Here is a 26,906-nt window from a genome sequence, read left to right on the forward strand (position 1 = left end):
TCCTAACTGCATAGCAAATTTACTTGGCGCAGTCGCAGTGCGGACATTGCGCATGCGCATTAAGCGGAAAATCGCTGCGATGCGAAGATTTTTACCGAGCGAACAACTCGGAATGACCCCCCATGTGACAAACACAATCCAAATATCTGTTTTTATGTTCTGACAAATGTAGACACCATAAACGATAATTGGAGGGTTCCGTGCACCTGAAAGCACAAGTTAATTTGAATTGTTACATGTATTTTAGTTTGTTAAAGTGTAAATGACTGTCTTCCCATAACTCCCCACAGTGGATCAGGTGACGGATGTGGTGCTGTATTCATTGGACAAGTATTCCAAGGCTGTTTGCACTGAGGAAATAAAGTGAGTATATAAAAGAGAATGTGATTAATGACATACAAGAATTAGGTCATGATACAGTATACTAAAAAGTACAGCTTCAACTGAAAGAAACTCGACATCATATATCTTATATATTAGATCAGTGGTTCTCAACCTTTTCCAGCCTACCGCCCCCTTTGGTTAATGGTCAGTTGTCCAGTGCCCTCGCTCTAACTATATTTCGTACCCCTCCCCTCTCGCTCACGAGGCGGGACGTTTTTGTCTCTTCCCCTTACACAAACAATTCACATAAAACTGCTGCTGTAATTGGGACATCATGTAACTCCACTGACAGTACTGGCCTTCCTTCACACCACGAAAATATGTAACACTCACCTGGCTGCTGCAGAGTCACTGGGAATACGGGTGACTGACAACCACAGCCTCTCCCAGTTCTGTAACTCTTTCAAAGCTCCACGTTCACTTCACTTCCGATCTGCCAGACAGGAGCTGCTCCCCCTACAGGCAGCCAGCAGCCACACAGCCAGCTTCTTCTTGGCAGCCGTGTACGGAGAAGGAAACCCTGCCTAAGCTCTCGGATGGATCTGCTGCCAGGGGAGTTTCTAGGTACTCGGAAACCCCCCCTGCGTGTACGGGAGAAACTCCCCCAAACACGCACAAGCTACAGTTCGCTTTCAGCAATACAGTTGCTAACTTTTGAATGAGTGATCGCTCGGCATCGATGTTTGACTCAATGAAATCGGCTCAACGGCACAATTCCAATTGAATGGAGGCGGTACAACAAATATGCCCCCTACAGCCCCAGAACCTATTCCCTGCCCTCCTAAAGTCCCGTAAACATACACCGCCCCCTCACCATCCCCTTTCGTTCCACTGCCCCCCCTGGAAATCGAGAACGCCCACTAGGGGGGGCGCTACCACCCGGGTTGAGAGCCACTGTATTAGATGATATAATAGATAATGTGGTTAAAACTCTGGAAGATGTGCTTCTCTAATGGTTTATTTGTACTTGTAAAGATATGTTTCAAAGTACACCTATCACTTAAGGCAGGGGGCAGAGGGCCTGATTCTGATTTGCAAGCAAAGCAAAAAAGCAAGCAACTGGGCAAAACCATGCTGCACTGTAGGTGGGCAGATGTAACATGTGCAGAGAGATTTAGATTTGGGTGGGGTGTGTTCAAACTGAAATCTAAATTGCAGTGTAAACTAAAAATAAAGCTGTCTAACATTTGGGGACTACATGCAAAGGCAGCCAGTATTTACCCTGCACAGAAAAAATATAAGTGTATTTGCTCCCCTTGCATTGCAACATGGGTTGTTCCGAACACATAGTTGTTGTTTTTTTGCTTTACTTACAAACATGCCCATGCCCATAGTCTATGTAACGCAGAGTAGGCGCACCTAGTTTACCAGTGCAAACATGGGGCCAAATGTAATAGAGTGAGAGTTTCAAAGGGTTAGAGATTTGGTAAGGTTTTGCAGTTTTTTTTAAAGTGGCAATCATTTACACAGCAAGATCAACCTAGTTTTGTAGTGTAAATGAATGCCACTTTAAAAAAAACTGCAAAACCTTACCAAATCTCTTACTTTCTGAAACTCTCACTCTATTACATTTGGCCCATGATATTTATTGTTCTGAGAAAAGGTTCTTGAAATTATTATTGAAATTAGATAAGAGTTGAAAATTTATTTTTAGGGGCATTTCATACTTTGAGCTGCAGTGCACAGTTATTGCCACTCACCACAAGGACTTCATTATTGCACTGAGCTGGTGAATATCCTTTCTTGTCCTTTACTATTAATGGGACACATCCAGTTGTATTTCAACAGAGAAAATTGAACATCAAACACAAAATACCATATATGATTTAGTCAGTTCCAATGTCCCCTCACTCAACTGTTTTGCAATGAATACCTTTTGAGATTATGCCACTCACTTAAGTATACTACTAGCTTGCAGAAGAGTTGACAGTAGGCATTTAATCACTTAGGACCTGATTAAGAGACACAGGTAAGCCAACACAATGACGATGTTCACATACTGTAGCTGGGCAATTATTTGCTATTGCGTATGAAATATTCAGGAAAACCCCTACATCGCATGCATTACCCTGAGTGAATGCAAAGAGTGCTGTTGTGTATGGGTAGATGGTATCAGAAATGAAGCGGTAAAGAGGTGGACGTTCCTGGACAGTGACTGGGACAAGGCCTGTAGTGTTCTGAGAGTGTCGTGGGCATCAGTGCAAGTAGGCTGCGTCCTCACATGCGCTACATGCGTCAGTGCAAGCAGGCTGCGTCCTCACATGCGCTATGTTCAGACGGAGACAATGCACCTGCAATAGGCAGGAGCAAGTGTCGCTAGTGCATATGATAGTGCGCCAGTGGTGGAGTGTCTTGAACCACCAGTGGTATTACTGCGCACAGGGGTGCAGACAGTGAGTGTCTCAATGGTTGTACATTCAGATCTAGGCATATAAATGAGGGTAACGCTGAAATTATCATTTGCATATTATTGTTCCCATGACTCAGCCAACCGATGCAGTGTGGACGCAGCAGTGTCCACCTCTGAATCAGGCCCTTAGGGGTGAGTCAGTTAACACTGGAAATACCGGGTTAATGTTTAAGTCAGTTGTTTAGTTCTGGTTAAGTTCATTGGTTAATCTTGTTGTGGGTGGAGTTAGGGGTGTGTTTTGTGTTAGTTCAGGCTGGCTACAACATTCTGGTTCCACTTCGAGCGGTCTGGCATCCCTTCTACCCTCTCTCCATTGGCGTTTCTATAATGGGTGCAATGGGTGCGGTGCACACGGGCCCCTAGGTCCAGGGGGGCCTACACCGCACCCATTGCACCCATTTTAATACTTACCTTTCTGGAGACCGGCGCCAGGAGCTGTGATCGCGTCGGAAATCGCAGCCAAAATGGCCACAGCGCATGTGCAGTAGCCAAATTGGTCTCCAAATCATGGCGGGCGCCATGTTTACAGAGACCTGCACATGCACAGTAGACTCCTGCACAATGTCAGAGTCTGCAGCGCCATGCAGAGGAGGGGGCCCACCCGGAGGTGCACACAGGCCCCCTCCTCTGTAGAAACGCCCCTGCCTCTCTCCCTAGTTGTAGACTTCTGGGGCTTGTGGGAAAGAATGGCTGCAGTAACCGTCCCATCACTAGAGCTTGAGGTGCTCTTCTCCCCAATACACAGATTTGGCTACTTCTACCCTACTTGGTCGGAAGCACCATCAGTCCAGGTGGGCCTTTGTGATTTGTGTCATTTGGAAAGGAGAAGGGTACCTCATGGGGAATATGATTAGAGGGCAGAAGACCCGGGCCGCATCTAGCCCTGATGTGATGTGATTGCGGGGTTTGGTTATTGCCTGAGAGTAGGGCTGTTCTTTCTTTAACCACCATACTACCACTTTTTACATTAATGTAATAAATAATGCTGACCCTTTTCCCCACCAATTCTTGTCCAAGTTTATGGCTGTTAACTGTCCGTCGAGTGTGGCTAACGTTCATCTTAATAAGCATTAAATGGACTACCCAAGGCACTAGTGCAAAGTCAAGATGTGTCATGCTATGCAGCCAGTGCACATTCTGAAGGAGGTTTATAATGTGTAGGTAACAGGTGAGGCTTAGTTATATTGCGGACTAATGATATTTCATAGTACAGTAGATTATGCTGTCTGCCTCCAGTTATTTTACCAAATACAAAAATCCAGTTAAATATTCCCTGCAGAATAACTATGTTTTGCTTAACATTAATAGTAATTTACTGAAAGTAAACCTTACTTAAATAAGATATAAATCTCTCTATATATGTTGGTAACAGTTTGGGCAAATTTGAACAAATCTTTAAACATTATTAATCTGTTTTAACCCCTTCAGTGGTGAGTTTTCAATTTCAAAACACACCCAGGGGGTGTGTTTTTAAATTATTGGCGTGGGAGCGGGGGTGAAGTGAAGGTGCAGGGGGGGGGCGAGTGATGGGGCAAGGCAAGGTTATCGCCTGGCGATCGCCCGCAGGAATTGCCAGCCCCAGCACTGATTCCCGGCTGCCGTGCAGCGCCCAGTGAATCAGCATAAGTCATTTTACAGCTAAGCCCGCCCCACGGCCAATAGGAGTCCGGGGGGCAGGCTAAAACTCCATAATGGAGTATGCTGATTCCCGGGCGCCGTGCATGCTGCACGGCTGTTCCCAGGGAATCAGGAGGTATGCATGGAAATCTTCCGGGGTAGCCAACGCTGTCAGCAGGTTCTCAACGCAAGAATACCAACACATATCTTGTATATTTACTCTACCATTACCCCTAATTTACCCCTCCCACATCCTAAACCTATTCTCCCCCTCCTGCAACCTAACTCTAACCTCCCCCTTCTGCAGCCTAACCCTAACCCCCATAATCCTGGGATCCGGTCTGAAGATCGACACTGCCTAGGTCGACAATGCTTAGGTCGACCACTATAGGTCAACAGTCACTAGGAAGTTGGAAGGGTTGGAAGGACAACAGGGTTTCTAGGTCGACATGTGCTAGGTTGACAGGTGAAAAGGTCGACAGGAGTTTTTCACATTTGTTTTATTTTTTTGAACCTTTTCATACTTAACGATCCACGTAGACTACGATTGGAATGGTAATCTGTGCAGAGCGAAGCAGTAGCGGAGCGAGGCACCTTGCCCGTAGCATGGCGAGCGAAGTGAGCCACGTGAGGGGACACTGTGCACTAGTTGGGGTTCCCGGTCACTCTACGAAGAAAACGACACAAAACCCCCTCATGTCGACCTTTTGACCTGTCGACCTAGCACATGTCGACCTAGAAACCCTGTCGACCTAGTGACTGTTGACCTATAGTGGTCGACCTAAACATTGTCGACCTAGACACTGTCAATCTAATGATCCACACCCCATAATCCTAACCTCCCCCACCCCCTAGTAGCTAATCCTAATCTTCCCCCTAGTGCCTAATGCCTGTACTTACCTCAGGGATGTGTCAGTACACTGGCCGCCAGGATCCCGACTGACGATATTTTGGCCGCAACCCCTGCATACAGTGTTACATTCAGTGCTGCATAGTGTTACATACAGTGCTACATTCAGTGCTGCATAGTGTTACATACAGTGCTACATTCAGTGCTGCACACAGTTTTACATTCAGTGTTGCATACAGTGGCCCTCATTCCGAGTTGTTCGCTCGCTAGCTGCTTTTAGCAGCATTGCACACGCTAAGCCGCCGCCCTCTGGGAGTGTATCTTAGCTTAGCAGAATTGCGAACGAAAGATTATCAGAATTGCGATTAGAAATTTCTTTGCAGTTTCTGAGTAGCTCCAGACTTACTCCTACACTGCGATCAGTTCAGTCAGTTTCGTTCCTGGTTTGACGTCACAAACACACCCAGCGTTCGCCCAGACACTCCCCCGTTTCTTCAGACACTCCCGCGTTTTTCCCAGAAACGCCAGCGTTTTTCCGCACACTCCCATAAAATGGCAAGTATCCGCCCAGAAACACCCACTTCCTGTCAATCACACTCCGATCACCAGAACGATGAAAAATCCTCGTTAGGCCGTGAGTAAAATACCAAACTTTTGTGCTAATTTACTTGGCACAGGCGCACTGCGAACATTGCACATGTGCAGTTTGCGACTAATCGCTCCGTAGCGGAAAAAAAATAACGAGCGAACAACTCAGAATGACCCCCTGTGTTACATACAGTACTATATACAGTGTTATATACAGTGCTACAAAAAGTGCTGCATCCAGTGCTATATACAGTTTTACATACAGTGCTGCATACAGTGCTACATACAGTGCTACATACAGTGTTACATAAAGTTCTGCATAGTGATAAATACAGTGCTGCATACAGTGTTCCATAAAGTGCTGCATACAGTGCTACATACAGTGCTACATACAGTGTTACATAAAGTTCTGCATAGTGATAAATACAGTGCTGCATACAGTGTTCCATAAAGTGCTGCATACAGTGCTACATACAGTGTTACATAAAGTTCTGCATAGTGATAAATACAGTGCTGCATACAGTGTTCCATAAAGTGCTGCATACAGTGCTACATACAGTGCTACATACAGTGTTACATAAAGTTCTGCATAGTGATAAATACAGTGCTGCATACAGTGTTCCATAAAGTGCTGCATACAGTGCTACATACAGTGTTGACTCGTAACCGTTATACCTAGTTACAGTCATAGCTCAACTTTGCAAAACCTGTCAATAGTAATACATTCATCTCACCTTTTTTATAGTGATACTGTAGCAGCAAATTCCTCATTCACCCGATCATATTCGGTGACACCAATCTTGGCCAATAACCGGGAGAAGCGTGGTCTGGCGCTGGATGGCAAACTGAAGCACGGAGACACCAACTTGGCATCATCTACAATGTAAATGCTAACCTCATTATTTGCACTATACCAACACAGTACTGATTGCAATGTCTACTATATATTTCATATTTTTTTACATCTATTCTACTAATAATATTTATCCAATCTATCCCAAATTGATTAAATACACCTACACTTATTGTTTTCCGTATTCTGAGAATAATCTTGTCATTTTTATATCAGCCTGCGCCCAGGGATGGATAAGGAAGTGCTGGGGATCCTGGTGTCGTATAAAGTGCGAATTAATTTGATGGTGTCCAGAGCAGGGTATGCAACCTACAACCTCACAAAGTGTCTTTCTGTTTTTACACAGGATACCTTATAGTAACTGACTAATGTGGCCCAGTTCCAATTGTCATTTCATTCCTTTTATTGTATCTCCCTTGTGGAGTTCACTGACACAATCCTCAAATGTTGTTTCCTAGATGTAACATAATGACGTGATTAGCGGGGCAGAAATCACTTTGTATTTTTCAAGCTGTTTTTGGAATATTGGGTGCTCATACATGGGGAAGTACAGAGTAAGCCCTTAGAGCCAGAGCGCTCTTCCCTTGTTTGCTCCTCCTAGCACTATCCCCGCACCAGTGATGCTTTGTCTCCATCTCCCTTTCCCCCACAGGCAACTCTGATACTGTTTCTAACTCTGTGGTTATTGGCTCATTGAGTGCTGCTTTATGTCCTACTGCCCCATTAGACCTATCAATGCTGCTCCTACTACTCATAGTGAGCTGCCCTGTCCTCAGCTTCCCCCTACATCTTTACTTTGCGTCTGGCTGTATCACTGTATTACAGTTATCCAATGTATTTAAGTATACTGTTTGCTTATCGGATGGCGGTCATTAGGTCAACATACATTGGGTCGACCACGTTTGCATTAGGTCGACATGATCACTAGGTTGACATGGTCATTAGGTCGACATGGAAAAAGGTTGACATGGAAAAACATTTTTTTTTACCTTTTTCATACTTAACGATCCACATGGACTACAATTGGGAATGGTAACCTGTGCCGAGCGCAGCGGAAGCAGAGCAGGGCACCATGCGAGGGGTCACGGTGCACCAAGTGGGGTTGCCCGTCACTTTTTGAAGAAAACAACACCCAAAAAAGTGAAAAAATTCATGTTGAACTTTTCCATGATGACCTAACACATGTCGACCTAATGCACGTCGACCAAACGTGGTCGACCCAATGTATGTCGACCTAACTCATGTCGACCTAATGAACCACACCCCATACATCACTGTATGGCACTGGAGACAACTTGTAGCGCTCTATAAATAAAAAATAATATTATGAAAAACTAAGTTTTAAGGTGAGTACACACCTCCTGAGCGAAGTAGTTTACTATATCACCCAGTGTGTATGCAGCCCGACGACGAGCGATGCGCGGCCCCGCGGGTTGTTAACGACCCTCGGTCTCGGCTGTGCATGCAGCTCAATTTGGACTCATCGTCCCAAGCTGCATGCTCCGGCCGACCGAGGCATGATGTCACTGTGCGATATCGCTAGTGATATTGCACAGTGTGTATACCTGCCGTCGGGCGGCCCGACCCAGGAGGAGAAACACTAGGCGATATCGCTCACCAAGCACATAGCCATACATAGTGTACCCACCGTTAGAATTGTTTTATATACATAAAAAATTACTGGGCACTATTGACTTTATATGCATTTCTATCTCAGACCAATACAAGTTTTGCAATGATTGTAAATTAAATGTTTTCTATATAGTTCTGCTTCCTACTACAAATACTATGTTCTCATATTCTCTACTTATCCAATGCCCAATTTCTTCATTAACTCAGACATCATTTACACGCATTATTACTATCGCTCACTCATGTGTCCATGCCACCCATAGAGTGAAAATAGAACCTGTAGCGAGCCACCGAGCCCACAGTGTGGCAAGCACAGCGAATCCTGAAAGGGAACTTGTCCCGCTGCCGGCATTCGGCGGGATGCCAATATCTGTATATTGACAGCCGGCATCCCGCCCGCTGGGAAATAGTATGTATTCTTCTGGGTTAAGACATATAAAACAATTCTAACGGTGGGTACACACTAGGCTATGTGCTTGGTGAGCAATATCGCCTAGTGTTTCCCCTCCTAGGCCGGGCCGCCCGAAGGCGGGTATACACTCTGTGCAATATCACTAGCGATATCGCACAGTGACATCATGCCTCGGTCGGCCGGAGCATGCAGCTTGGGACAATGAGTCCAAATTGAGCTGCATGCACAGCCGAGACCAAGGAACGTTAACAACCCGCAGGGCCGCGCATCGCTCTTCGTCGGGCTGCATACACACTGGGCGATATAGTAAACTACTTCGCTCAGGAGGTGTGTACTCACCTTAAAACTTAGTTCTTCATAATATTATTATCTTTTAGTTATAGAGCGCTACAAGTTGTCTCCAGTGCCATACAGTGATAAGCATACTGGGATTCCTGCTGTCGGGATTTTGGCATCGGTATCCTGACCGCAGAGATTCCGACTGCCGGCAAATTGATTGCATCCCGACCCAGAGGACCAAGCTTCTGGATCGCTCAGAAATTGAGCTGTCACGTATATACTGTAAGGTTTGTACAGTTGCCTGAATTCTAGAAAAGGAAAAAGGCGGCAATGTCCAGGAGATGAAGTCCAAAAATATTCAGTATTTATTTGACTATACTCAAGTACAGACTACTAGAAAAACTAAACTGTTATTTCCTATCTCACTGCTCCAAAGCCATTTTGAGCAAGTTGTTGTTATGTAGACAAACATCTGCCTTCTTGCATAACTCACCTTCATTTTCTTTTCCAGCATCCTCGGTGACCTCACCTCAAGGTAATTCAAAGAAATAATACTAACATATTGATATTATGTACCTTACATGTGACAATTTTAAATAGAATAAAATATTTTTCACCCATCTTTAAATCAAAACACTTACTTTGCATACAAATAATAATAATAATAATAATAATAATAGTAATTGATAGTATGGGAATTATTATTAAAATACATATTTCCATCTTCTATTCCACATTAAGATTAGGATGAAAACAGAAAATGACCAAGAGAGTCAGAATTGTGACTTTGTACTGACATAATGCAGGGGTATAACACTAACAATATTAAGGCTTATTTACAAAAAGGCAAAAGCACAGTGTAACGGGCCTACTTGACTGCTGCACAAATTCACTCCTTTTATGGGTCAAAGAATAGTTTGCGGGCCAAGGCGGCAGCATCTGGGAAGAAATGGGTAGAGTGGGTGCCTTCCTTGCTGATTGATGATTAGGTGCATGAATGTACTTACTTCTGCACTCTCATACAAATAATAGGAATTTAATACCTACCGTAAATTCCTTTTCTCTTAGTCCATAGTGGATAATGGGGTGACTTTAGTACCATGGGGTATAGATCGGGTCCATTGGAGCCTGGGTACTTTAAGAAATCAATAGTGTGTGCTGGCTCCTCCCCTCTATGCCCCTCCTGCAGACTCAGTCTAGGAAAACTGTGCCCAAGGAGACGGACATACCATGAGAGAAGGAATAACAGTAAAGCGGTGAAGTAACGAAGCAACAAACAGTAAGAAGGATAGCAGAGCACACCAGAACAGAGGAGAGCAACGCTAACCATACAAGGCTAACAACATTAACAAAACATGGAACTGGGACAGCAACAGCAGACCCAAACAAGAACACTTACAACCAAGTAAGCAGGAAAACGAACCACTGAGGCGGGCACCCAGTATCCACTACGGACTAAGAGAAAAGGAATTACCGGTAGGTATTAAATTCCTATTTTATCTAATGTCCTAGTGGATATTGGGGTGACTTTAGTACCATGGGGAAGTCCCAAAGCTCCCAGAATGGGTGGGAGAGTACTGAGACACTTGCAAAACTGCCTGACAAAAGGTCATCTCTGGCCAAGGTGTCGAACCTATAAAACTTAACAAACGTGATCGAACCAGACCAAGAAGCTGCAAAGCACAACTGTAAGGCAGAGAAGCCCCGAGCAGCTGCCCAGGAAGAACCCACCGACATAGTGGAGTGGGCCTGCATAGAACTCAGCAGCGGCAATGCTGCCGAAGAATAGGCTTGTTGAATGGTCAACCTGAGCCAACGAGCAATGGACTGCTTAGAAGCAGGACATCCAATTTTGGTAGCGTCATAAAGGACAAATAGCGAGTCAGACTTCCTATGACGAGCTGTCCTTTTGACATAAATCCTCAAAGCCCTCACCACGTCCAAGGGCTTTGGAGCAACCGACGGATTCGACAGTACCGGAACCACTATCGGTTGATTAATGTGAAAGGCCGAAACCACTTACGGCAAAAACTGCGGGCGAGTCCTGAGTTCCACTATGTCCTTATGAAATATCAAATACGGGCTCTTACAAGATAAGGCCCCCAATTCTGACACATGTTTAGCAGAGGCCAGAGCCAGCAGCATAACAGTCTTCCAGGTAAGATATTTCAAGTCCACCTTGTGTAAAGGTTCAAACCAGTCTAACTGGAGAAAAGTCAAGACCACAGAGAGATCCCACGGAGCCGTGGGAAGGACAAAGGGTGGTTGAATGCGAAGAACACCCTTCAGGAAAATCTGTACTTCCAGTAGGACCGCCAACTGTTTCTGGAAGAAGATGGTGAGAGCCGAGATCTGAACCTTGATAGAGCCTAACTTTAGGCCCAAATCCACGCATGCTTGAAGGAAGAGCAGAAACCGGCCAAGTTGAAATTCCACAGGAGGATATTTTCTACCCTCACACCAAGAAAAGTATTTCTTCCAGATGCGGTGGTAATGTTTTGATGTAACAACCTTACGGGCCTGGACCATAGTGGAAACAACCTTAGGTGGGAGACCTTTCCTGGCTAGACTCTCCCTCTCAACTTTCAAGACGTCAAACGTAGCCGCAGTAAGTCTGGATAGACTAACGGTCCTTGTAGCAGAAGGTCCTTGAGAAGTAGGCAGGGTTCCTAAAGAGTTCTGCGTACCAGGCCCATCGAGGCCAATCCGGGGCAATTAGAATTGTCTGAACTCGTTCCTTTTTGAGTCTTTTTAGAACTCTTGGAATGAGAGGGATTGGAGGAAACAGATATACGAACTGGTAAGACCACGGCGCCGTCAGAGTGTCCACTGCTGCAGCCTGCGGATCCCTCATTCTGTAACAGTAATGGCGAAGCTTCTTGTTGAGACAAGAAGCCATGATGTCTATCTGCAGACAGCCCCACCGGTGAACCAGTTGTTGAAACATTTGAGGGTGAAGGCCGCATTCCTCCGGATGTCCACTCCTGGAATGAATATGACTGAGATGGCCCTTATGTTTGCCTCCGTTCCTCCTTGCCAGTTTATGCATGCCACCACCGTGGCTTTGTCCGACTGTACTTGGATGGCATGATTTCGGTGAGGATAGGAGGCCTGTAGAAGAGCATTGTAATTGCCCTGAGTTCCAGAACATTGATTGGGAGTGTGGATTCCTGATTCAACCACTTCCCCTGGAACTGAACCCCCTGGGTCACAGCGCCCCAACCTTGCAGGCTGGCATCTGTCGTCAGTACAGTCCAGGAATGGGTACTGAAACTCCGACCCTCCACAAGGTGAGAGACTTGTAGCCACCATAACAGTGAGACTCGTGCTTTTGGCGACAGAGTTATACTATGGTGCATGTGCAGGCGAGACCCTGACTACTTGTCCAGTAGGTCCAGCTGGAATGGAGGGGCATGAAATCTGCCGTACTGGATTGCCTCATATGAGGCTACCATCTTGCCCAGTAGGTGGATGCAGAGATGAATTGAGATCTTGCGGGGTCTGAGCACCGAGCGGACCATAGCCTGGATAGCCAAGGCCTTGTCCATTAGAAAGAAAACCTTCTGAGACACCGTGTCATCATTCCCAGGAACTGAATTCTTTGTGATGGTCCCAGGTGAGACTTCTTGAAATTTAGGATCCACCCATGGTCCGTAAGCAGGCGAGTTGTCAAGTTGATGCTGTGTAGCAGACATTCCCTGGACACCGCCTTTATCAGGAGATCGTCCAAATAGGGGACTATGTTGAGCCCCATTTTGCGCAACTGCAGCATCATCTCCGCCATGACTTTTGTGAATACCCGTGGGGCTGTGGAGAGACCAAAGAGTAAGGCTGGAAGTGGTGGTCCAGTATAGCAAACCGGAGGTAAGCCAGGCCATATGGGGATATGTAGGTAAGCATTCTTGACATCCAGGGATACTAGGAACTCCCCCTCCTCCAGACTTGAGACCACCGCCTTCAAGGACTCCATCTTGAATTTGAACACTCATAGATACGGGTTCAAATATTTGAGGTTCAAGTGGGCCGTACCGAACCGTCCGGTTTCGATACAACAAAAAGGCTGGAGTAAAAACCCCTGTTGTTCCACAACAACTCTCATTTGCAGCAGTTTTTGAATGGCGTCGTAACCGGTACTCATGAGATATAAGGTCCTTCACCCAAGTATCCCGGCAGGACTGTGCCCACACGTGGGCAAAGTGTTGGAGGCGCACACCTACCTGAAAGTCACCCTGCTGCTGGGGCCAACCGTTATGCAGAGGGCTTCATGGAAGAGGATCCGGAGGCCTGGTCCAGAGATCCAGCAGCCACTGATTTACGGGACTTACCGCGGTTTCCTCTAGCAGCATTTGAGGCGCCTCTGGCTCTGCCTCTGAATCTGGCCACACGAAAGGACTGCAGAGAGGGCCCAGGGTAAGGATGTCTAGCAGGAGGTTCAGCCAAGGGCAGATAGGTGGACTTACCCACCGTCACCTGAGAAATCCACTTGTTCAGTTCTTCCCCAAACAAGGCATTTCCTATAAAAGGAAGTTTCTCCACACCTTTTTTGGAGGTCAGCATCTGCTCACCATTGTCGCAGCCATAGAGCTCTGCGAGCCGAGACTGCCATAGCAGAGGTACAGCCATTGATGAGACATAATTCTCCTAATGGCCTCACTCATAAAATTTGCAGCATCCTGAATATGATGTAGCAGTGTAATGATTTCCTCTTGAGGAAGGGGGTCAAACCCATTTATTATATTATCAGACCATTTTACCATGGCTCTGGAAATTAAGCCGCAAGCTATAGTGGGCCTTTGAGCTACACCCATCGCAGTATAGATTGATTTGGGTGTTGTCTCAATCTTCCGGTCAGCTAGATCTTTGAGAGAGATAGCTCCAGGTACAGGCAGTACAAGTTTTCATGACAGCCTGGACACAGGAGTATCCACGGACGAGGAATTTTCCCATACTTTCCTATCCTTAGTGGGGAAAGAAAAGGAATTTAATAACCGCTGGGGAATCTTGAATTTCTTGTCAGGACTGATCCATGCCTCCCTAGAAAGGGAGTTTAATTATTTAGATATAGGAAAAGTGGCAGAGGATTTTGGTTTTACATTGAAAAACAATTCCTCTTCTGGTTCTGTCTCCTTATCCAGTATGTTGAGGACCTCCCTAATAGCATAACTGAGGGCCTCAACCCTCGGGGACAGAGAATTATCATCCTCCATGTCACCCTCCCCTTCATCCAGGTCTGGTAATTCAGTCTCAGAGACAGACTGGGGTACTTGTGGGAGCGTTCGTTTATGAGAAACCAACAGAGGAGCCTGTCTGTGGTCAGCAGCCTTAACAAAAAGATTATCTACAGATTGTTTAAGGGTCTGCCTTTCCTGTCTGGCAGTAGCTAGCTCTCCATTAATAATATTAATCATGCCTTTGAATGATTCTAACCATTCAGGTTCCTGCAGACTACTACCCTGAGAGGGTAGAGAACACTGGTTACATAAGAGAGACCCTTCTCGTGAAGGTGTAAACCTATTGTTACATGAAGGACACACAGTCTTTTGAGCAGACATTCTATTGCAGAAACACACAGAGCTATGTGAATAAACAGTGCAGTTACAACCAGAGGTGTAGCTAGGTGCCATGGTGCCCGGAGCACCCTCCCTACGCCCCTGTGTACAATACTTTTAGTGGGGTGGAAACCGAGAGGACACCTTGAAATGCGCTAAACCAACTGTTGACCACTTGTGTAAATGAAGAAGCAATGCATGTTTATATTTGCTGCAGTTTGTATTGGTGTTACCACAGAAAAAGCTATATTGGCATTCATTTGTTCTGCTTATTGCATAATATGGCAATAGTTCTCTTTGGAAACACACACACACCAGATTTTAAATCTGTCTCTGGTTCAGCTATTGTAATCACTGAGAGGGTGATAGATTCTATTACAAATCAGTAAGTGCAGTTTTTGGACACGATCACTTGCTCCAATGTCTGATGTCCACTGATGCAAACCGCTCAGCACACATCTCTCCCCCCGCTCAGCACAGCGCGATGTGTCCTGAGCGTGCGGGTGGAGACGGGGAGCCGCTCATTTCACCCAGCGGGTGAAATGAGCGACCTGCTAGATTGGCCTGCATGGCAGGCCAATCTAGCACCAGCGATAGCAATGCGCGGGGCTGCGCATCGCTATCGCTGTAGGGGGTACACACGGAGCGATCATGCTTAAAATCTAAGCAATCTAGTCAGATTGCTTAGATTATCGCTCCATGAGTACCCCCCTTAAGTGTAGGGGGGGGGATGCAGCGCTGTCACAGGGGGTACAGGCCTTGATAGAAGTTATTAGAGACATTCTGCAAATTCCTGATAAGGTGACAGAGGAGGATGAGGTGTCTTATTTTAATGTAAAAGAGAAAACCTCGGCTACTTTTCCTGCATCAAAAGAGTTGAATTCTCTGTTTGAGGAAACCTGGGTTAATCCTGATAAAAGTTTCAGATACCTAAGAGATTACTCACATCCTTCCCTTTCCCTCAAGATGATAGAAAAAAATGGGAAAACCCACCAATTGTTGACGCATCGGGATCTAGGTTGTCACGTAAGATAGTCTTATCTGTCCCTGGGGCAGCATCCTTAAAGGACACGGCTGACCGCAAACTTGAGAACACTCTCAAATCCCTGTCCACTATTGCTTGTGCATGGATCACTAGGACCATTGCAAAATGGTCAGGAAATCTAATTGACGAGTTAGATTCTTTATCCAGCAGGGAGGTAGTTTTACTCCTACAGCATAAACAGGACTCTGCAAATATTATGGTAGAGGCCATAAAAGAAATAGGATTGCTCAATGCACGAAACTCAGCCATGGCAGTGTCAGCACGCAGGGGCCTATGCCTACACCAATGGACTGCGGACTCAGGGCCGTCTTTTCATACGGGCTCAGTGGGCACTTGCCCAAAGGCTCCAGGAATCTAAGGGTCCCAAGCTGATAGCTGAGGATCCCCTCTTTCCAGAGGTACCAGGTTTTTGAAAATCGGCCCTGGGGAACCGGAGATATCTGACTTTGAAGCAGTGGTCCCCAGCCAGATATCTCCCAGCCAGATATCTCTGGTTCTGTCTGACTTAGAGTTTTTCTAAGGGTATTTTCCAAAAGATGGGACTCTTACCTTTCAGTGGACACAGCTTGTCTCTACTATGCCCAGAACTGGAGATTTAAGCCTTCAAGCAGCTGGTCCCTGCTCCAGCTCCACACACCTGGTTTGTAGTTTTATATTTTCGCTGGTGGATTGCTCTGGGTTCCTGAACTCTGATCCCCAAGTCCCCAGTACCTCCTGAAAGGTGGGACTCTCTAGTTTTTTTTATCACATTCAAAGCTAAGAAATCTATTTCCAGGAACTGGAGATATCTGCAGTCATGCAAGCTGCCCTCCCAGTGGAAAATGATGAATATTAAGCCCACTCCACTATCCACCCCTCCCCTGCATATTACACCCCCCCTACCACACTGGAAGTCATGTAGTGGGGCCCCTTCATTCATCCCTGTGCCTCTTCTACAGTTTGGTATTCTCCATCCATCCAGGTCCTACATGCTGAGCGGAAGATAGAACACCCCCTACCGCCCGCGGGACATCAAAGCTACTGCTGATAGCACCCCCCACCCCTACCGCTGGAGGATGGGTAGGGGGCCCAGTGCATTGCTGTGCCCAGGGGCCTACACTGCTGTTAAGACGGCCCTGTGCGGACGCAGATTCCAGGAAAGGCGTGGAGAACCTACCATTCACAGGTGAGGCCCTATTTGGAGCTGAACTAGATACGTGGATTTCCAAGGCTACGGCGGGTAAGTCTACATACCTTCCTTCCGCAGCTCCCCCAGCTAGGAAAACCTACTCAGCTCCATCGCTGCAGTCCTTTCGGACGGCAAAATTTAAAAGGCAATAGAGGTAAACCCAGAAAACCAGCATCTGCTGGTTCACAGGAACAGAACTCTGGTTCTGCTTCCTCTAAGCCTTCAGCATGACAGTGATCTCCACTGCCTGGGAGACAGGCAGTTGGGAGCCTGATTAAGATATTTCAGTCACATATGGGCAACATCATGCCAGGATACCTGGGTTAAAGATCTTATCGCCCAGGGCTACAGACTGGAGTTTCAGGAACTCCCACCTCACAGATTCTTCTAATCAGGCTTACCAGCTTCTCAAGAAGCAAGTATGACTTTACAGAAAGCAATTCAAAAACTGGTACAGACTCAGGTCATTGTTTCAGTTCCACTTAAACTGCAAAACAAAGGTTATTATTCCAACCTGTTTGTGGTAACGAAACCGGATGGCTAGGTAAGGCCCATTTTAAACCTCAAGTCGTTGAACCCGTACTTACGGGTGTTCAAGTTCAAGATAGAGTATCTGAGATCTGTGATCTCAGGTCTGGAGGAGGGGGAATTCTTGGTGTATCTAGATATCAAAGATTCATACTTTCATATTCCGATATGTCCACCTCATCAGGCTTATCTAAGGTTTGCATTACAGTACAGTCACTACCAGTTTCAGGCCCTGCCATTTGGCCTCTCTACGGCACCGAGGGTGTTCACCAAGGTAATGGCAGAGATGATGTTTCTCTTCCGCAAACAAGGAGTGAACATAATACCGTACCTGGACGATCTTCTGATAAAAGCACCATCCAGGGAGAGGTTGTTGGACAACATTGCCCTCTCAACCCGACTACTCCAGGATCACGTGTGGAATCTGAACCTACCAAAATCTCATCTGAAACCAACACAGAGGCTTCCATTCCAGGGGATGATACTGGATACGGAGGCACAGAAGGTATTCCTTCCTTTAGACAAGGCATTGGTAATCCAGTCGATGGTACGGGATGTTCTAAAACCAACCCGGAGATTGGTTCATCTATGCATTCGCCTCCTGGGGAAGATGGTAGCCTCTTACGAGGCACTGCAGTATGAAAGGTTTCACGCAAGGCCTTTTCAGCTGGATCTATTGGACAAATGGTCCGGATCGCATCTTCACTTGCACCAGAGGATCCGTCTGTCGCCAAAAGCCAGGATTTCTCTTCTGTGGTGGCTACAGAATTCTCACCTGACCGAGGGCCGATGGTTCGGGATTCAAAATTGGATTCTGCTAACCACAGACGCAAGCCTCAGAGGTTGGGGAGCAGTCACCCAAGGGGAACAGTTCCAAGGAAAATGGTCAAGTCAGGAAACCATCCTTCCAATCAACATTCTGGAACTAAGGGCCATATACAACACCCTTCTACAGGCATCACATCTTCTTTAAGATCAAGCCATTCAGGTTCAGTCAGACAATGTGACAGCAGTAACGTAAATAAACCAACAGGGAGGAATGAAGAGCAGAGCAGCAATGTCAGAGATGACAAGGATTATTCTCTGGGCGGAAAGACACGTTGTGGCTTGCTGGCAATCTTCATCCCGGGAGTAGACAACTGGGAAGCAGACTTCCTCAGCAGAAATTACCTCCACCCAGGAGAGTGGGGCCTTCACCCGGACAGGAGAGTGGGGCCTTCACCCGGAGGTGTTCAGGTGCTTGACACGTTAGTGGGGAATACCACAAATTGACATGATGGCCTCTCATCTCTACAAGAAGCTCAAGCGGTATTGTTCCAGGTTGAGAGACCCAAAAGCAGTGGCGGTAGATGCTCTGGTGACTCCATGGGTCTACCAGATGGTGTACTTCTTTCCACCACTTCCACTGATCACAAAAATTCTTAAAAGAATAAAAGGGGAAAATGGTTCAAGCAATTCTCATTGCTCCGGACTGGCCAAGAAGGGCCTGGTACGCGGATCTACAGGAGATGCTCCTAGAGGACCTGTAGCCTCTCCCTCTTCACGAGGACCTTCTACAACAGGGGCCGTTCGTCTATCAAGACTTACCATGGCTACGTTTGACGGCATGGAGGTTGAGCGTCAAATTCTAGCCCGGAAAGGGATCCCGGATAGGGTTATTCCAACCCTGATCCAAGCCAGAAAGGGGGTAACGTCTAAACATTACCACCATACTTGGAAAAAATATGTCTCTTGGTGTGAGAACAGAAATTTCCTGCAGTGAAATTTCAACTGGGACGTTTTCTCCTTTTTCTGCAGTCAGGTGTGGATGTGGGCCTACGTTTGGGCTCCATAAAAGTCCAGATTTCGGCCTTATCCATTTTCTTCCAGGAACAATTGACTTCTTTCCCTGAGGTTCAGACATTTTTGAAGAGGGTTCTGCACATCCAACCGCACTTTGTGCCTCCTACGGCACCTTGGGATCTCAACGTGGTGTTGCAGTTCCTGCAATCAAAATGGTTTGAGCCTTTACAGGACGTTGAAGGTCGTCACACTGTTGGCCTTGGCTTCTGCAAGGCGTGTGTCGGTGTTGGGGGCGTTGTCTCACAAAAGCCCCTATTTGATTTTTTATGAAGATATAGCTGAACTCAGAACTCATCAACAATTTCTTCCAAAGGTGTTGTCTGCGTTTCATATCAAACAACATATTGTGTTTCCTGTGGTTACTGACACCTCTGCTACTTCAAAGTCCTTGGATGTTGTGAAGAGCTTTGAAGATCTGTATGAAGCAGACAGCTCGTCACAGAAAATCTGACTCGCTGTTTGTTCTCTATGATCCAAATAAAATTGGGTGTCCTGCTTCAAAGCAGACAATTGCACGCTGGATCAGGCTTACTATCCAGCATGCTTATTCCATGGCAGGTTTGGCATGTCCAAAATCTGTACAGGCCCACTCTACTAGGTCAGTGGGTTCTTCCTGGGCGGCTGCCCAGGGTATCTCGGCTTTACAGCTCTGCCGAGCAGCTAAGCTACTTGGTCAGGTACGAACACGTTTGCTAAGTTCTACAAGTTTGATACTTTTGCCTCTGAGGACCTTCAGTTTGGTCAATCAGTTCTGCAGGAACCTCAGCACTCTCCCACCCGGTTTGGAAGCTTTGGTACATCCCCATGGTACTAATGTGGACCCCAGTATCCTCTAGGACGTAAGAGAAAATAGGATTTTAATTACGTACCGGTAAATCCTTTTCTCATAGTCCGTAGAGGATACTGGGCGTCCACCCAGTGCTTCGTTTCTTCCTGCACTGTTACTTGGTTAAGTATTGTTGGTTCAGCGGTTGCTGTTCCTGTTTCAAGTTTGGTTAGCTTGGCTTTACTCTTGTTGTGTGTGCTGGTTCGGAATCTCACCACTATCTTTCTATCCTTCTCTCAAAGTATGTCCGTCTCCTTGGGCACGGTTTCCTAGACTGAATCTGGTAGGAGGGGCATAGAGGGAGGAGCGAGCCCACCCTATCAAATTCTTAAAGTGCCCATGGCTCCTAGTGGACCCGTCTATACCCCATTGTACTAATGTGGACCCCAGTATCCTCTACGGACTACGAGAAAAGGATTTACCGGTAGGTAATTAAAATCCTATTTTTTTTTTCACTAAACCTCCTTCATCAAAGCTGTAACAAAGGAGATGACTAATATCTCCTTTGTTACAGCCTGCTTCCATAAATTCTACACTCCCCATACTATAGTATGGGAATGTAGAAAGTAACTAGTACAGATGTAGTTCAGTTCCACAAATTTGTGCTGAACTGGAAACTGCTCTGTATACAGCAGGGGAAGGCAGAGAAAGGGAGGGCGTGCAGGGGCCGAGGCTGCAGCAGCGCTCACCTCCGTACATGTGTCTGGCCAGGAGAAATAAGGAAGCCGCGGCTGTGCGCTCAGCTCTCCACGCATAACTGAAAGTCATGGCAGGGGATGTTAGGGGGTTGCGGCTTCGCAGAGCTCACCGGCTCACATCACCGGTAAAAAGATGTGATGGGGGCGCAACAGATAACGGCGTCTTGGCCGTGCGGTGTGTTTAATAGTAGTTAACTATTAGCTGCAGGGTTAGGTAGGGGGGTAGCGGCGACATGGAGGTGCATGCGCAGTATGAGAAAGTCCTTAAGGACACCTTAGCTGCAGGGTTAAAAATATCACTTTTCCGAAAAGCTGTTTTCGCAAAAATAGCAGTTTTTCGTAAGTGATATATTTAATAGAAAGGGATGAGATGATGTATACTGAAAATGCTCATTTTTTCCATGATGAACATGGCCCTTTCATTATCAGCCGCTAGCATCCAACGACACTGTGCCAACTCTGAATCAGGTCCTGAGTCCGCATGCAGAACCACTGCAGATCTGCACTCTGTTTGGTATCATTTTCAATTTAGTTTAGTAATACGCAAATGAGCTTAGTGCTCCGCTTTCATGCATCCTTTTATACACATTTGTGTTTTTCATTGCATAGCATTATAACTACACTACTTCTTCTTTTATAAAGTGCCTTGTGTCTTTGTCTGATTTGTTAAAGTTTCCTCATAAGCAAGTTAATACAGGATGAAGGGCTGTAGAATTGTTCAAGGCTAATATAAATGGTTTTTGGTTTTAATTCTTACATTCTTCTCTGGTTCCTTAGTGATGTAGCGGTGGAACTGCCACTTACTCTGATGCATCCCAAACCATCTGAGGGTGAGTCCAGATAAGAATATATTCAACATTTAAAACATGTAATGTAAGTAAAGGTGGGTACACACTTAGTGATAAGTAAACAACGTCGCTCATTTTGACCCTTCCTGAGCGACGTTGTTTATTATATCGCTCAGTGTGTATGCCGCTGAGTTATTGGGTTATTTTGTTTCTGTGCAGGGTAAATACTGGCTGCTTTATTTTTACACTGCAATTTAGATTTCAGTTTGAATACACCCCACCCAAATCTAACTCTCTCTGCGCATGTTATATCTGCCTCCCCTGCAGTGCACATGGTTTTTGCCCAACTGCTAACAAATTTGCTGCTGCGATCAACTCAGAATTAGGCCCTTAATCCCCTGCTGTATTGTTCTCTGTATTGTACTGCAGCTGAGAACAATAGATGAAGGGTTTATGTTAATAAACCATGTTGTGCCTAGGTGCAGCAAACTAGCCAAGATAACCGTGGACCCATCTGTAGGTCTTAGTTATAAATGAATATTTGATTTGGGTGGTACCTGCAATATTAAGTATACCTGGCATTTATGTACATAGGGGGTAATTCCAAGTTGATCGCAGCAGGAATTTTTTTAGCAGTTGGGCAAAACCATGTGCACTGCAGGGGGAGCAGATATAACATGTGCAGAGAGAGTTAGATTTGGGTGGGTTATTTTGTTTCTGTGCAGGGTAAATACTGGCTGCTTTATTTTTACACTGCAATTTAAATTGCAGATTGAACTCACCACACCCAAATCTATCTATCTCTGCACATGTTACATCTGCCTCCCCTGCAGTGCACATGGTTTTGCCCAACTGCTAAAAAATTTCCTGCTGCGATCAACTTGGAATTACCCCCATAGTACAGCAGCTTTACTGCCGAGTTTACCAAGCACCAGAAAGCAAAGTATTCTATAGCTGGGCCCAAGCTGCTAATGCCATCTTCAGAGGGTTCTGTAGGAGCCCTACCCGGCACAGGCAGCTGCACATGTGTAGTCAGCAGACCACGCATGTGCAGTAGCGCAGCAGGGTCCCATTAGAGAAGTGAAGACAAATCTTACACATTGCAGGTATCTTTCCTTGCTTGTGTTTTTAAATACATTCTGATGAATCTTTATTTTTATATTTATACTAATATTGGCGATAAGAATTTATAATTACGGGTTGAGTATCCCTTATCAAAAATTCAAAATCACACATTTTTGGTTCCCCTACTGAGATAATGACACATATATATGTGTATTATATATCTATATAATATATCTATCTATATATATATATATATATATATATACACATAATATATAATATATATGTCATTATCTCAGTAGGGATTTAGAAATTTGGATAAGGGATACTCAACCTGTAATTACTTTTAATAAATATGTCATTGAATCTCAAGATCCTGTAACTCTGCTTAAAAATATTTTCCATGGGAATCCATATGAACTGCAGGATAATCATCTCCTGATTTCATTACCTTTTTCAAATGCCAGCTGGTATTATTTTATAAATACATGATCCTCAAAGTCCAATCATTTAATAAATTATATTTTGTTTCAGCTAAAACTATCCTTTAAGGTCTTACACCTTGTAAATGTATTACTATTATTTATTAAATATTAATTATTTGTAATTTGAAACTTGTTTTACAATTTAGAATGTGTTTATTCCTTTGGCAAGTGTTATCTAATAATTTTGTGATCATTCAAACTAAAGGTGTGTACACACGGTGAGATATTGTCTATGCCCGATTTTGACTATTCGATTTCCCTTGAACTCCCCCTGAGCCCAGCAGCAACGATATTGGCTATACGTGCGGTGAGGTGAGGTGAGGCAAAGCCTTTCCTGTCATGCTTACATATATACGCCAGACGTTTGACTATATAAAGTATATGGAAAATACAAAGAATATATTATAAATATATTCTTTGTATTATTCTAATCATTTTTATAGTCAAAGCTCTGGAGAAAAAAGTCTATGACAAGTGAGGCAGTGTCTCCCCTCCTATCTTTTCCGCACATCTCTGATCAAAACTCCCCATATTTCCAGCACTATACGATGCTGCACCTTTGTATAATACTCACATGAACCCTTTGGCTCATATATTGTGTGTGAATCTGACTCTGGTACAAGCCAGTGCCTCCTGAGCCATTTACCCCATCGCATGTCCAGAGCCGGCCCTAACCAATTTGATGCCCTAGGCAAGATTTTGTCTGGTGCCCCCTAGCACCGCTGCTAGTTCTGCAGGAGATGCCTGGCATGAGTCAGCTGGCAGCTCTGCTAACGTCGGGCGCCTTTTGTTTATGAAAATGCATCTTATTATTTGCATTACTATGTGGCTAGGATGCACAAGCAGCTTCTGCTGATTAAAATGATATGCAGCATGCCTATATTCTGTGTGCGACTGTGGCTGTATCTGCATACGAAATGCTACAATACAGTGATTTCCAGGAATACACTGCAATGTAGCATTTTGTATGCAGATACAGCCGCAGTCACATACAGAATATAGGCATGCCGCATATCATTTTAATCAGCAGAAGCTGCTGGTGCCCCTAAGCATACCAAATGCCCTAGGCATTTGCCTAGTTTGCCTATACATAAGGCCGGCTCTGCGCATGTCCCTGATACACACGGTGCGATTTTGGCTATGTGCGATCCTGACTTTGGTATACTTTGTGCTGGACAGTCAAGATTGACTTGTTTGCACAGTCTATTTTTTCTTGCGATACCGATCCCACGGGGGCCGCGCATCGGTATCGCAAGCTGTGTACACATGGTGTTAACTGTTCTCGCGATTTTGACTACGTAGTCAAAATCGCAAGAATACATTGCACTGTGTATATGCACCTTTAGCTGTGTTAGTTGGGGTGACAGGCACAGGATGACGTTACAGGCATTTCATTTTATTGCAACTTTTTAATACGTGGTTAAATTTCCTAGAAGTCCAGCTCAATCAGCACACTGTGTTATATACATCTTTCCCACAACAAAGCACATATAGCGTTACCTTTGTGCAGTGCCGTAACTTGACATTTTTGCAATGTGTGCAAGAAACGGCATTGATGCCCCCCATGTAAAATAGGGGCAGTGCACGCTGTAGACGTGGCTTTATCGTGCACAGTAGTCTCCATTATTCAAATTACTCCACACACTACACCAGGTAGAGCCCCTTTCACACGTTACGGCAGACAGAGTCTACCTTTTTGCACATTACGGCAGACAGTGTCCATATTTTACACATTACGGCAGACAGCGCCTCCTTTTTACACATTACGGCAGACAGAGTCCCCTTTTTACACATTACGGCAGACAGCGTCCATATTTTACACATTACGGCAGACAGCGCCTCCTTTTTACACATTACGGCAGACAGAGTCCTCCTTTTTACACATTATGGCAGACAGCGTCCCCATTTTACACATTACGGCAGACAGCGTCCCCTTTTTACACATTACTGCAGACAGCGTCCCCTTTTTACACATTACGGCAGACAGCGTCCCCTTTTTACACATTACTGCAGACAGCGTCCCCTTTTTACACATTACGGCAGACAGAGTCCTCCTTTTTACACATTACGGCAGACAGCGTCCCCTTTTTACACATTATGGCAGACAGAGTCCCCTTTTTACACATTACGGCAGACAGCGTCCCTATTTTACATATTACGGCAAACAGCGTCTCCATTCAAATGGATGCATTTTTTCTCTTTATAAAATGTAATTTCGTAATTTACTAACCAGAAGGAGCAAAATAAGGAGGAAAATGAGGATCTCCTCCTACTTCAACTATCGTCTCCTCACTCGCTGTGCAGCAGTAGGGCAGGGTGGGAGAGTCTCTGTGTAAGCCGGGAGAGACGTCTGACATCATCACGTCTCTCCCGAATTGCAGGGGGGCTGAGCCGGCATTCAGGGCTGGGCCAATTAGCAGAGTCAGACAGTGATCACAGCGCTGCCGCCAGGACAGCTCCCAGGCCCTTTAAAGCAGCAGCAGTGGTGGGTGATGGGACACAGGCGGCGCCGTCAGCGGGACACAGGCGCGGCCGCCGCTGGCAGTGAGTGTGTACATTACACGGGAGTCTGGAGATAGCGGCTGTGCAGGTGTGCTGCCAGATGGTGCGACCTCAGTGCATTTATGCTGTGGGCAAGGCACCATCGGCACACACCTAGTTACGGTCCTGCCCTTGTGTGACTGATCCCTAAATTAGACAATTGTAGGAATAGTTTGTCATGTAAAAAAATATTCAATTTGAATCACAAAAGCTAGAAATCTGCAACAATAGGGAAAAACACAAATATAAACAAAAACAAAAAAAAGATTAAGTACATGTGGAAATTTTATTGAATAATATATCCTATCATAAGTGTGTGTGTGAGTCCAAATTATCTAGGGATCATTCCCTACCTAGATTCTGTGAAGCCACAGTGTAACCAGCTGGGTTTTTTTTGGTGTGAACACAGGCTGCACACTTTAGGCACTCTTGTTGCTCACCACTTTATGAACATCAAGATGTCCTGTGTGGGCAGCTTAACACTGTTGTGTGGGAGATGTACTAAGCAGTGATAAGAGTAAAGAAGTGAGCCAGTGGAGAAGTTGCCCATGGCAACCAATCAGCATTGAAGTAACATTGATCATTTGCATACTATAAAATTATACAGAGCAGCTGATTGGATGCCATGGACAACTTTTCCACTGGCTCACTTCTCCACTCTTGTCACTGCTTAGTACATCTTCCCCACAGGATGTATTTGTGTAAGTTCTATCCAGGAATATTAACACTATTATTTTTTTATCTCTTTCTCCTTTTACCTGAATCATTGAAACTGAAAGTTACAACAAGGTATGTGGAAACAAATTATTAATTATTTTTATACAGATTTTCTGTTATATAAATGGCAAATTCTGATTTCAGAACATGTCAGTTATGCATTTTACTGACCTTTCTAGCTGCTTTGGTTACAGTAAAATGGTATTTTTATTTCTTGTTGTACTAATCATGTGACCGTGCTGTGAGAGGTTGATGTGCTGGGACTTCCTATGAACAATGATCTAGGCAGGCTACACATACAGTATGCCACCAGCCACCTGTAGTCCTTGAGTTTGGGTTAGAAAAAGCAGCACATTAACGGCAAAAAATAACTCAGAAAGTAAAAATGTTAAATAATATCTGCATGTTGCGGTGCTATGCCACAATTTTTTTAATGAATATATGTATTAATAAGAAGGAATGAGAATAATGTAAACAACCTCCATACATTAGGCTATCTTGATCATAATATACATGCATAAAAAAAATCTGTGAAAAACTTTAAAAATTGATGTCTACTTTATCATCTCCTTACTAGTGCTCTCATGTACCTGCTATTCGTGTATCATAGGCCATTTCCCAACCTGAGG

General features: G+C 45.2%; 1 protein-coding gene across 1 annotated transcript in view; it reads left to right on the top strand.

Moving 5' to 3' along the window:
* Positions 1-26,906, top strand: part of ARR3 (arrestin 3) — a 77,931-nt gene that overhangs the window by 33,140 nt on the left and 17,885 nt on the right. Inside the window, exons 11-15 of the mRNA XM_063938538.1 lie at positions 291-363; positions 6,595-6,732; positions 6,919-7,002; positions 9,537-9,560; positions 21,459-21,511. Of these exons, the coding sequence (XP_063794608.1) occupies positions 291-363; positions 6,595-6,732; positions 6,919-7,002; positions 9,537-9,560; positions 21,459-21,511 (372 nt within the window). The remainder of the gene's footprint in view (positions 1-290; positions 364-6,594; positions 6,733-6,918; positions 7,003-9,536; positions 9,561-21,458; positions 21,512-26,906) is intronic.

Source organism: Pseudophryne corroboree, chromosome 8 (genome assembly GCF_028390025.1).
Source record: "Pseudophryne corroboree isolate aPseCor3 chromosome 8, aPseCor3.hap2, whole genome shotgun sequence".
NCBI lineage: Eukaryota > Metazoa > Chordata > Amphibia > Anura > Myobatrachidae > Pseudophryne > Pseudophryne corroboree.